The following is a 13,238-nucleotide window of genomic DNA, read 5'->3' as shown; positions in this document are numbered from 1 at the left end:
AGAAACATAGAAATTAGGTGCAGGAGTAGGCCATTCGGCCCTTCAAGCCTGCACCGCCATTCAATATGATCATGGCTGATCATCCAACTCAGTATCCCGTACCTGCCTTCTCTCCATACCCTCTGATCCCCTTAGGGCCACATCTAACTCCCTCTTAAATATAGTCAATGAACTGGCCTCAACTACCCTCTGTGGCAGAGAGTTCCAGAGATTCACCACTCTCTGTGTGAAAAAAGTTCTTCTCATCTCGGTCCTAAAAGATTTCCCCTTTATCCTTCAACTGTGACCCCTTGTCTGGAAGTATCTGGCCTTCTGGAAGTCCAGATACACCACATCCACTGGTTCTCCCCTATCCACGCTATTAGTTACATCCTCGAAAAATTCTATAAGATTCGTCAGACATGATTTACCTTTCGTAAATCCATGCTGACTTTGTCCAATGATTTCACCACTTTCCAAATGTGCTGCTATCCCATCTTTAATAACTGACTCTAGCAGTTTCCCCACTACCGATGTTAGACTAACTGGTCTGTAATTCCCCGTTTTCTCTCTCCCTCCCTTCTTAAAAAGTGGGGTTACGTTTGCTACCCGCCAATCCTCAGGAACTACTCCAGAATCTAAAGAGTTTTGAAAGATTATTACTAATGCATCCACTATTTCTGGAGCTACTTCCTTAAGTACTCTGGGATGCAGCCCATCTGGCCCTGGGGATTTATTGGCCTTTAATCCATTCAATTTACCCAACACCACTTCCCGGCTAACCTGGATTTCACTCAATTCCTCCAACTCCTTTGACCCGCGGTCCCCTGCTATTTCCGGCAGATTATTTATGTCTTCCTTAGTGAAGACGGAACCAAAGTAGTTATTCAATTGGTCCGCCATATCCTTGTTCCCCATGATCAACTCACCTGTTTCTGACTGCAAGGGACCTACATTTGTTTTAACTAATCTCTTTCTTTTCACATATCTATAAAAACTTTTGCAGTCAGTTTTTATGTTCCCTGTCAGTTTTCTTTCATAATCTATTTTTTCTTTCCTAATCGGAGAACATGAAAAAGGGCCGCAACCCAAAACATCACCTATCCATGCTTCCCTGGGATGCTGCCTGACCTCCAGCACTCCATGTCTTTCCTTGGTTGGGAGAAGGATCCTGACCTTAAACGTCACCTAGCAACATTCTCCAGGGATGCTGCCTGACTCGCTGAGTTACTCCAGCACTTTGTGTCATAGTTTAGTTGGAGTCAGCAGTCACCCTCGCAAATGTTCTCACTTTCCAAAGGGCGGAGGTTAAATAATATTCAAACTTCAAAGACAAGGTTCAATACCAAAACTCTAAGAAATAGAATCTATAGAAGGCCAGCCAGTCTCATCAGCAATTTCACGTTTGATCTTTTACTGCAGCCTCATGTTCACGCATATTCCCTTAACATCTAAAAATGTATCAATCTTTACCTTGAACAGCCCTTATAGGACATGGAATAGTTCAGTAATGTTTAAAAAAAAGGAACTGCAGATGCTGGTTTATACCAATGATATAAAGATTAAACATATCTATCATATCTGCCCCCCCCCGCCGGGCAGCACATTCTAGGCACCCACCACCCTCTGTGTAAAAGGCTAATCCCGCACATCTCTTTTGAACTTTGCCACTCTCACTTTAGAGCTGTGCCCTGTAATATTTAATTGTTCCATCCTCTGAAATAGATTCTGACTGTCTATCCTATTTGTGCTCATAATTCTATCAAGTCTTCTATCAGGTCTCCCCGCCATCTCCGGCTTTCCAAAGAAAACAATCCGAGTCTATCCAACCTCTCCCTGTTGCTAACACCCCGTAATTCTACCATCATTCAGGGTAAACCTCCTCTGCATGCTTTCCAAAGCCTGCCTATCCTTCCTGTAATGGGGCGACCAGAACAGTGTGTAATACACCAAATGCAGCCTAACCAACGTCCTATAAAACGGATCTAATAAAGAAAAGCATCTGTGCCCCTTTGACCATCTCATTGACTTGTCTTGCTAATTTTTGAGGAACAGCAAAGCTGTAGGTTGTATTATAATAATCGCCCCACTGCTCTTTCAGTCACTGTTGCAAAGATTGTCTGTTAATATTTCAAGACTTGAATAAAACATGCGACAGTGCCAACTAGAATCACATGCCCATTTAGTCCCCAGTCGTATAATCTGCTTGTGATTTTGAGCCGTACCTGCACCAGGGGAGCATGGAGGAAGCCCCGGATGTGTTGGCATGGACGTATGTGAGGCTTCAAGTGGTGGCCCAGTGTAAAGGCTTGGTATGTTCTCTGCACCCGGGGACTGCGACGGGTTGGGCAAAACCGGCAGAATGGCAATGTCACCGTCTCCTTTCTTGTGAACCTTGATGGAGCCTTGCTTCTCCAGCTCGTGGATCTTCTTCTCCAGGTGGTTGTGCCTTTGAATGGTCTCCTCCTTCTCCTTGATCATTCTCCGCAGTGTGTGCACTTGAGTGTTGGTGTCCTTGTAAACCTCCTGCAAAGGACCACACGGAGGAAAATCAATTTCCAAAGTTACCAGGGGAAAACCCAACACTTCAAATCTTTCTAAACAGCGCCTAAAAACCCTCTCCAACACAGGACAACAACAAAAAAAAGCCATGTGATCTGCCAGAGGAGGTAGTTGAGGCAGGTACTATCACAACATTTAGACAATAGACAATAGGTGCAGGAGTAGGCCATTCAGCCCTTCAAGTCAGCACCGCCATTCAATGGGATCATGGCTGATCATCCACAATCAGTACCCCGCCCCTGCCTTCTCCCCATATCCCCTGACTCCACTATCTTTAAGAGCCCTATCTAGCTCTCTCTTGAAAATTTCCAGAGAACCGGCCTCCACCGCCCTCTGAGGCAGAGAATTCCACAGACTCACAACTCTCTGTGTAAATAAATGTTTCCTCATCTCCGTTCCAAATGGCTTACTCCTTATTCTTAAACTGTGGCCCCTGGTTCTGAACTCCCCCAAAATTGGAAACATGTTTCCTGCCTCTAGCGCGTCCAACTCCATTCTCTCAGCACATGACATTCCCGCCATCCCGGGAATTAACCTGGTAAACTACGCTGCAATCCCTCAATAGCAAGTGTTCTTCCTCAAATTTGGAGACCAAAACTGCACACAATACTCCAGGTGTGGTCTCACCAGGGGCCCTGTACAACTGGAGAAGGACCCTTTGCTCCGATACTCAACTCCTCTTGTTATGAAGGCCAACATGTCATTCACTTTCTTCACTGCCTGCTGTACCTGCATGCTTACTTTCATTGACCGATGAACAAGGACCCCCCAGATCTCATTGTACTTCCCCTTTTCCCAACTTGACGCCATCTAGATAATAATTTGCCTTCCTATTTTTGCTACCAAAGTGGATAACCTCACATTTATCCACATTAAATTGCATCTGCCCACTCACCCAACCTGTCTAAGTCACCCTGCATTCTCATAGCATCTTCCCCACAGTTCACACTGCCACCCAGCTTTGTGTCATCTGCAAATTTGTAATGTTACTTGTAATCCCTTTATCCAAATCATTGATGTATATTGTAAATAGCTGCGGTCCCAGCACCGAGCCTTGCGGTAACCCCACTAGTCACTGCTTGCCATTCTGAAAGGGGCCCGTTAATCCCTACTCTTGGTTTCCTGTCTGCCAACCAATTTTCTATCCATGGCAGCACTCTACCCCAATACCATGTGCCCTAATTTTGCCCACTAATCTCCTATTTGGGACCTTATCAAATGCTTCCAGGTACACTACATCCACTGGCTCTCTCTTGTCAATTTTCTTAGTTACATCCTCAAAACATTCCAGAAGATTAGTCAAGCATGATTTCCTCTTTGTAAATCCATGCTCACTCGGACCGATCCTGTTACTGCTATCCAAATGTGCCAAAATTTCATATTTTATGATTGTCTCCAGCATCTTCCCCACCATCGATGTCAAGCTAATTGGTCTATAATTCTGTTTTCTCTCTCCCGCCTTTCTTAAAAAGTGGGATAACATTACCTACCCTCCAATCCACAAGAACTGATCCTGAATCTATAGAACATTGGGAAATAATCACCAATGCATCCATGATTTCTAGAGCCACTTCCTTGAGTACCATGGGATGCAGATCATCAGGCCCTGGGGATTTATCAGCCTTCAGTCCCATCAACCTACCCAACACAATTTCCTGCCTAATGTGGATTTCCTTCAGTTCCTCCGTCACGCCAGATCCTCTGGCCACTAGTACATCAGGAAGATTGTTTATGCCCTCCTTAGTGGAGACGGATCCAAAGTATCTGTTCAACTCATCTGCCATTTCCTTGTTCCCCATAATAAATTCACCCTTTTCAGTCTTCAAGGGTCCAACTTTGGTCTTAATTTTTACCTCCATACACCTAAAGAAGTTTTTACTATCCTCCTTTATATTCTTGGCTAGCTCCCCTTCGTACCTCATCTTTTCGCACGGAATTGCCTTTTTAGTTGCTCTTAAAAGGCATTTGGACAAATACATGGGTAGGACATGTTTAGAGGGATATGGGCCAAAAGCGGGCAGGGAGGACTAGTGTTGATGGGGCATCTCAGTCATCATGGGCAAATTGGGCCGAAGAGCCTGTTAACAGCTGTTGGAAGGAACTGCAGATGCTTGTTTATACCGAAGATAGACACAAAATACTGGACTAACACAGTAGGTCAGGCAGCATCTCTGGAGAAAAAGATTACGTGACGTTTCATGTCGGAACCTTTTGGCCCGGGTCCATGCTGTATAGCTTTATGACTATGTGACACATAGCACTTGTGCACCCATTCATTGTTTACCCTGCAGTGTTGTCCCTTATGATCACCTTTAATGTGTTGGGAGTCAGATAAAAGAAAATGTTTGACCAAAGAAAGGAAACAATAATGCACAACAAATATGCATCAACGTTGTACATGTGACATTTGCAGAAACTCCAGAGCATGTTATCAAGTTACCAGGTCTGGAGATATATGATAAAAAGGGGAACACATCGATAGTTTTCATACCAAATACCAAATGTACCTGGAAACACAAACTACTCATGAATTATTTCCATTTCCAACTCGTTTGCCTTTTTTTACCCATGGCACTGGTAATATATGCATCATTATGTCCTAGCCTGTTACCAATAACTATGTAAATAGTCAAGTTTAGGTCTCTGGTGAAGAAACATGTTTACTGGCATTAAGGGAATCAGCTCAGGTAACAAGGTTTCTCTGTAAAAAGATTCAGATTCAGATTCAGATTCAACTTTAATTGTCATTGTCAGTGTACAGTACAGAGACAACGAAATGCATTTAGCACCTCCCTGGAAGAGTGACATAGAATATGATTTCAATAAATAAATCTATTTACATGTATATAGACATAGTGTTTTTCATGTGGGAGGAGTGTCCGGGGGGGGGGGGGGGGGGGAATAATTGGCAGTCACCGAGGTACATTGTTGAGTAGTGTGACAGCCTCAGGGAAGAAGCTGTTCCTGGACCTGCTGGTCCGGCAATGGAGAGACCTGTAGCGCCTCCCGGATGGTAGGAGGGTAAACAGTCCATGGTTGGGGTGAGAGCAGTCCTTAGCGATGCTGAGCGCCCTCCGCAGACAACGCTTGCTTTGGACACACAGTTCTGGATTAACTCAGAAGGTCAGGCAGTATCGCCAGAGAACATGAATAGATGATGTTTTGGGTTGGGACCCTTCTTCAGGCTGCAGAAGAGCCCCAACCGGAAATGTCACCTATCCACATTCCCGCTCAGTTACTCCTGCATTTTGCGTCTTTTGTTGTAAACCGGCATAAGTAGTAGATTGGGAAAATGCACGGAGTCTCTTGCCCAGAGTCGGGGAATCAAGAACCAGAGGACATAGGTTTAAGGTGAGGGGGGAAAGATTTAATGGGAACATGAGGGGTAACGTTTTCACACAGAGGATGGTAGGTGTATGGAATGAGCTGCTGGAGGAGCTAGTTGATGCAGGTAGTATTGCAACATTTAAGAAACATTTGGACAAGGATATGGATAGGACAGGTTTAGAGTGATATGGGATAAACATAGGCAGGTGGGACTAGAGTAGATGAGACATGTTGGTCAGTGTGGCCCAAGGACCTGTTTCCACACTGTATGCCTCAATGTCATCTTCACTTCCTTGTGTCTACATGAGATTTCTCTGGATGTCTTTAGCAACAGTATGTAATAATCGCCAGTAAACAATGAGATCTCATTGTGAATGAGTAATAATGGTAGGGAATCAACTTCATGACAAGAACTTGTTCAGTTTTTATTCTGGTTTGTAATCAGCCTTATAATTTTGAGCACTTTAGGGTCAGTTTAAACCTTGGTGTGCACTCAGAAATTACAGCTCTTTTAGTGTTCGTAGCGAGAGCAACATTGAATTTCACGACCCTAGGTTACCCGCAGTCTATTAGTCTTATTAAGCGTAATTGTGATGCAGAGAAGCACAGCAGTCAATGGTCTAGAATTCACAATGAGAATTCTGGCAAAGTTAACACAGCTCCCCGTAACAACAGAGGGAACCTGGCTATAACTTCTGAGCTCTGCATCTCGACAATTAAACTGTACAACATTTAGTTGCTTTTGATTTACTGTTCTGCAGGGTTTTATGTGGCAGCTTCTGCTGAAGTAATCCATGTAGAAAAAATAAATAACCTAAATTCATTTTAAAATTCCTGGAAATTATGCACTTTGTTGAATGAATATAATTGTGGCTTTAAATGGTGCACCAAGCCATCATTACAGTGGAAATACCTACTTAAAAAAAACAACAGCATGGAAACAGGCTCTTTGGCCCACCAAAACCATACTGACCATCGATCACCCATTCCCACCAGTTCTATGTTATCCTACTGAACTAAAGGTCAGCAGTGGAAGGCACCCCTGGAGCATGAAGGCTGACAGTGGACCGGCGAGGAGAGGAACTACGGTTCACTGGATGATAAGGACGGGGGAAGGGGGGCATCTGGAGGCCCTGCAGCAGCCTGGGGCTCGCCTGGATTGGGTGCCGCTCCAGGAGACCGATTACGCGGACCAGACTGGGCTTTGAAAATGATGCCAAAATCTGGCGACTCTTGCATGTGGTGTCAGTGAACTATCTCTATGCACTTTGTACTAATTGGGGATAGTGCTGAGGTATGGAAATACTTTTCTGAACTGTATGCTAAAAAAAAGATTCACAGTACATCTGTACATGTGACAATAAAGAACCATTGAACCATTGCTTATATGAAATGGAGATTGTGAGTGAGAGGACTGGATGGACAGAAGATTTCCAGCAAGTGCTGGCGAGTCATAGATTCATACAGTGTGGGAAACAGGCCCATCGGCCCATTTATGGCTCTCAGGCTTAGTAGCCAAATTGGTTATTCCCAACAACAAACAGATTGATTGTCAGTCAAGAAGAGTGTGATCTATTTTTCCCCGTTCACAATTATCTTATCTTACATCAACGAAGGAATGGTTGTCAACTTACTCTTATGACTTCCAGTTCTTTGTTTCTTTGCATTAGCTGTTTTTCCAGTTCCACAATTTTTTCCATTGCTTCATTTTCAGTATCTTGCAACTTTTCTGACAACTGAGACATTTGACAAGTTAGTTTACATTTTTGTGCCGTTTATCAAGATCAATTCAGTCTCTGCAAAAAAGCTCAGCAGCTCCAGCCAATAATGAATGCTGCAATGTGGAACCGGGAGGTTTACTTTAGTTTAGAGATACAGCGCGGAAATAGGCCCTTCGGCCCACCGAGTCTGCACTGGCCCGCGATCACCCCGTACACTAGCACTATCCTACACACAAGGGACAATTTACAATTTTACCAAAGCCAATTAAGTTACAAACCTTCCAGCATTTGGAGTGTGAGAGGAAACTGGAGCACCCAGAGAAAACCCACGGGGTCACATGGAGAACGTACAAACTCCGTACAGACAGCGCCCATACATAGTCAATATCGAACCCGGGTCACCGGTGTTGTGTGGCACCATGCCGCGGTGTCACAATGAGTTCGTTGATCTTGACCCAGGGAACAGGAAGGTTGATTTCTGGTCATTATATACTTCTACAGGGCAAACATAAAGTGGTGGAGGAACTCAGCAGGTCAGCTCAACCCAGATCTCTGTGGATCTGTAATCACCCATTACAATCGCTCCACTCTTTTAATATCTGTACACTGTGGACGGCTCAACTGTAATCATATGTCGTTTTGCCGCTGGCTGGATAGTATACAACAACTAGAGAGCGGTCCTGAGCTACCATCTACCTCATTGGAGATCCTCGGACTATCTTTAATTGAACTTAGCTATTTGACAGATACGGCAAGAAAACAGACCCTTCGGCCCATCGAGTCCACGCTGACCATCGATCACCCGTTCACACTAGTTCTATGTCATCGCACTTTCTCATCCACTAGGGGCAATTTACACAGGGCAAATTAACCTACAACCCCACATGTCTTAGGACTGTGAGTGGAAAGCAGAGGAAATCCACGAGGCCGTAGAGAGAAGGTGCAAGCTCCATACAGACAACTTGAGGTCGGGATTGAACCGGGGTCTTTAGCGCTGAGGCAGTAACTCTACCACCGTGCCGTCCATTTGGGCACCAAAGCACGGAGTCCTCATGGCAGTACCCAACCTAACGTCAATGATGTAAGGAGGCACAAATAACATTACCAAATAAAACCAAGTCCAAGAAGTTTATCTGCAGTACAGATGTAGATAGATGTACGCTCATCACATCATTCAGAGCTAATTCAGTTGCTGCGGGCAGGCGATCAAACACAGCACCAACCCAACATTGTGGTCAGTAAGTGACACGTTTATCATGGTTTAAGCCACATCGCTGACAGTTCAAGCACTTAATAAAAGAACACAAAGTGCCAGAATAACTCGGTGGGTCAGACAGCATCGTTGGAAGACGTGGATTGGTGATGTTTGCAGGTTGGGATCGTTGTTGCGATGAGTTCAGTTCAGGCTCATCTCAGTTATAATTACACTAGATGGCCGTCTTGAGAACAACGCAAAGGGCTGGAGTAAATCAGCGGGTCAGGCAGCATCTCTGGAGAACATGGATAGGTAACGTTTTAGGTGGAGACTCAGGGTGATAGCAGGCTGGAGGAGAGGAGGGGCAGGACAAAGTGAGGAAGATAATAGATGAACACAGGTGAGGGGGGTTGATAGGCAGATGGTTGGACAAAGGCCAGATGTGAAAAAACAGGTGTGGGACAAAAGTATTGAAGATTTGCAAATTGTGAAGCCAGAGGAAGGAATGCAGACGGCGGGTGAAAGGGGGGAAGAAAGGGGAAAAATAGGTGCGAGACCAGGTGGGGCACAGGGAAGGTGGGAGATTTAAAGTTTTGTCTGATAAACTGTGACTAATCCTGAAAGCACTGTTCAGTCAATGAGTTCTACAAAATATGCTTCTACATTCTGCAGTCACACAATCTATTGGGCACTAAAAAAATGTCTCTCTCTCTGCAATGCATAGTCCTCAATCAAACATATTCTTATTTGTGTTATTATAAGTCCAATCATTGCTTAATCATACGAGGGTGAAATTAGTCCCCAGAGAAATTGAGGGGCAAATAATCATTTGTGGCAATCACTCATTCACTAAGAGCGTTATTGCTCAACGCGCCCTCAGGAGACTCGAGCCCTGACTGAAGATTTAAAGCAGGGATTACATGAGAAATGTTTTCTTCCAGTTCTTCCACCCTCTCCAAGGCAGCATTCTTGGTCTCAGCATCTTCCAGTAACGCGCCCACGTCAAACACATTGTCCAGGTAGGCTTGAATCTGCACTTGGAGTTTGTCACTCTCTGTGTTTTTCAGTTTCTATAAACAAAAGGAAAGTTAACAATCCACTTTAAAATACAGCTTCTCGGGTTTATAAGCCAGACTGTCATGTAAAAAGTACAGTTTGTACAATTCCCTCTCAGCGCATTCATCTATTTTGGACAGACGCAACACTGGAGAGGATTTGCTGCCTTGAGTAGCAGAAACAAAGAACTACAAATGCTGGTTAATGCCGAAGACTATATGTTTCATCTTGTAAACCAGCATTTACATCTCCTTATGCTCCGCCCCCACCTCTTCTCTGGCTTTCTTAATTAGTTTGAAGAAGGTATAGGAAGGAACTGCAGATGCTAGTTTATACTGAAGATAGACACAAAGTGCTGGAGTAACTCAGCCGGTCAGGCAGCATCTCTGGAGAAAATGGATGCTTTCTCCAGAGTATTTCTCTTAGAGATGCTGCTTAACCTGCTGAGTTACTCCAGCACTTTGTATCTATCTTTGCTTCTTTTAGTATCTTGCCAGTATTAATCACTCCTAACTCAGACGATACTTAAAACAAAGCTTTTCTCTGCAAATAGTCATAGTCGTACGGCACAGAAACAGGCCCTTCGACCCACTATGTCCATGCAAACCTTTGTGTCCATCTACACTAATTCCATTTGCCTAGATTAGGATCACATCCCTTCTGCCTCGCCCATGGAAGTGTCGATCTAAAGCTTCCTATTTTGTCCTGTTCCACCAACTCTGTAAAGGAAGGAACTGCAGATGCTGGTTTAAACCAAAGATAGACACAAAATGCTGGAGTAACTCAACAGGACAGGCAGCATCTCTGGAGAGAAGGAACAGGTGACATTTCGGTTCGAGACTTTGGTTAGGCTGCATTTGGAGTACCACATGCAGTTCTCATCACCACATTATAGGAAGATGTGGAGGCTTTGGAAAGGGTGCAGAGGAGGTTTGCCCGAATGATGCCTGGATTAGGGGGATTTAGTGACAGGGAGAGGTTCGGCACACATGGATTGTTTTTCCTGGAAGGCTGGATGTTGAGGGATGACTTGATAGTATATAAAATGATGAGAGGCATAGATAGTGTAGACAGTCAGAACTGTTTTTTTCCATACTAATACTAGAGGACATAGCTTTAAGGTGAATGGGCAAAGTTTAAAGGAGATGTGCGGGGCAGGTTTTTTAAACAGAGGGTGGTGAGTGCTTGCAACATGCTGCCAGGGTTGGTGGTGGAGGCAGATATGAGAGTGGCATTTCAGAGACTTTTGGATAGACATATGGATATGGTTCATGTGCAGGTAGATAAGAGTTGGTTGTGGCATCATGTTCGGCACAGACATTGTGGGCTGAAAGGCCTGTTCTTGTGCTGTACTGTTCAACGTTCTGCCTTTTAATTTTTTCCCAGAGTAGAGTGTTTTTCTACATAATATTCCATCTTCGTGTCCTCACCCAGTCACTGGACTTTCTGCATCTTCCTCACACTGCCCTTCATCTTAGTATCATATCTCATCTCTATTAATATTCTCCCTGCTCCAATCTAGTAAATTAGTTAATGTCAAAGATATTCTGGATGAGAAAATGAATTACAGGCCCACCACCGATTTCTCGGCACCCTTGGTTCCAGAGCTTTTCTAGATGATGTGTTTTGGCAGACCAACAGAGGTCCCGGCATTCAAGAGGAGTCCAATGGTGCTGGAACAGTACACCCAAGCAGTCGGGTGGCCGAGATACCAGCCCACGAAGTCGGCCGTGGAAGGCGGCTGCGGGAATGGATCTGCCGGCTCCGGCTGGGCCAGAATCCCACAGCCTGGGCCGCAGGAGGAAAATGCGGCCCGCCAAGTGGCGCAGAAGTCCCGATGAGGTACAAGTCGACAGCCTCGCCCAGCCTAGGATCCACATTTCTGCGGGGACTTCCGAGGGGAGGGATATATCAAGTGCACTCTCGTAATTTTGTCCGGATTAAAGGAGGTGCCAGACCACCAGTTGCCAGAAAATTGGTGGTGGGCATTTAGTAGGTTCAAGCAATAGGCAATAGACATCTTGTAGCAGGATACTCACATCCAGGTATTCATCCAGTCCTAGTTTGGTGAATTCATGTTGGAGATGCACTCGGAAATTCATATCTTCTACAGAATGGACCACAATGTTAATAAACTGCATACAAGCCACCTGGAAGCAAACATAATGGACGTAATGGTTAACGTAATTATCTTAGATCTCCACTGATACAACAACAAAGCTGCGAGCACAGTTATACCCCCATGCATCAAGTGCACTTAATATTATATATTAAGTATTGTGGATTCAGGAACCTTTTACTGATAGGTGTATCCATGTACTGTAAATGCAACCAGTTCCAACAACTGCCTCATTTACAAAATATGTCATGGAGATAATAAGAAACAATTTAAAAAATCCAAATAAATAGAGGTGGCACAGTGGTGCAGCGGTAGAGGTGTTGCCTTACGGTGCCATTGATTCTGACTACGGGTCCTGTATCCCAGATTTTGTACGTTCTCCCTGTGGGCTTTCTGTGGGTGCTCCAGTTTCCTCCCACAAGACGTACAGGTTTGTAGGCTAATTCTCGGTAAAATTGTAAATTGGGCCTAGTGTGTTAGCAGACAGTGTTAGTGTGCGGCGCGGACTCGGTGGACGATATATCTCTAAACTAAACTAATTATAGATAATATTTTGAGATGATTTATCAATGTTTTTAATTTAATTGAGTTATTTCTGAAATGCACTGACCATTGTTGAAAGTCAGTCAGATATCTGTTCTGTTCAAGTGCCTGAGGTTTCCATTAAACTTCAGCAGTTTACTAATCCTCGTCTGGATGTACGGAGCTTTTTGATAGGTTCACTGAGGCTGAACATTATGGTCATGGTGTGCTCCCACAAGCAGTAAGACAGAGGACAGACAAGGAGGAATCACACTGTCCAACAACGTTGATTGATTTGAAAATAAAAACCAATTAATCAAGTCTGGGGAACAATAGCTGATGGATTACCTTTCATTCGACTGAAGACCATTCCTAACAACCACACAAAGAACCCCTGGAGACTGCTCCCATTTTATGCATAATATCTTCCTCATTGAGACAAATGAAGAATTGCTATTCCATAAAAAGAAACTTCACTAATCACTGATGTTAACAGAAAGAAAACCAGGCATAATATACGACAATATGGCTGATTTAGTTTTCTTCATATCCAGGTTCAATATGGCACTCTAGTCTATAAAATTAATTCATTGCATGATTCCTTTATATAAAACTGATCAGCTTGTATTCCTCCACATTCTCCCCTGTAACTCAAGGCTTATATATATATATATATATATATATATATATCTCTCACATCCCGGTATTGTAATATTTCTTAAAATACCTTTTTAATACTTTGCTATCAATAACAGAC

At 44.0% G+C, this 13,238-nt stretch overlaps 1 protein-coding gene across 1 annotated transcript in view; it reads right to left on the bottom strand.

The window, feature by feature from the left end:
* fmnl2a (formin-like 2a) overlaps positions 1-13,238 on the bottom strand; it is a 217,613-nt gene that overhangs the window by 32,430 nt on the left and 171,945 nt on the right. Inside the window, 4 exon segments of the mRNA XM_055638074.1 lie at positions 2,211-2,505; positions 7,503-7,604; positions 9,705-9,854; positions 11,880-11,990. Coding sequence (XP_055494049.1) covers positions 2,211-2,505; positions 7,503-7,604; positions 9,705-9,854; positions 11,880-11,990 — 658 coding nt within the window.

The sequence above is a fragment of the Leucoraja erinacea genome, chromosome 7 (assembly GCF_028641065.1).
Source record: "Leucoraja erinacea ecotype New England chromosome 7, Leri_hhj_1, whole genome shotgun sequence".
Classification (NCBI taxonomy): domain Eukaryota; kingdom Metazoa; phylum Chordata; class Chondrichthyes; order Rajiformes; family Rajidae; genus Leucoraja; species Leucoraja erinaceus.
Note: the sequence above shows the minus strand (reverse complement) of the source record. Positions and strands in the feature narration are given on the sequence as shown.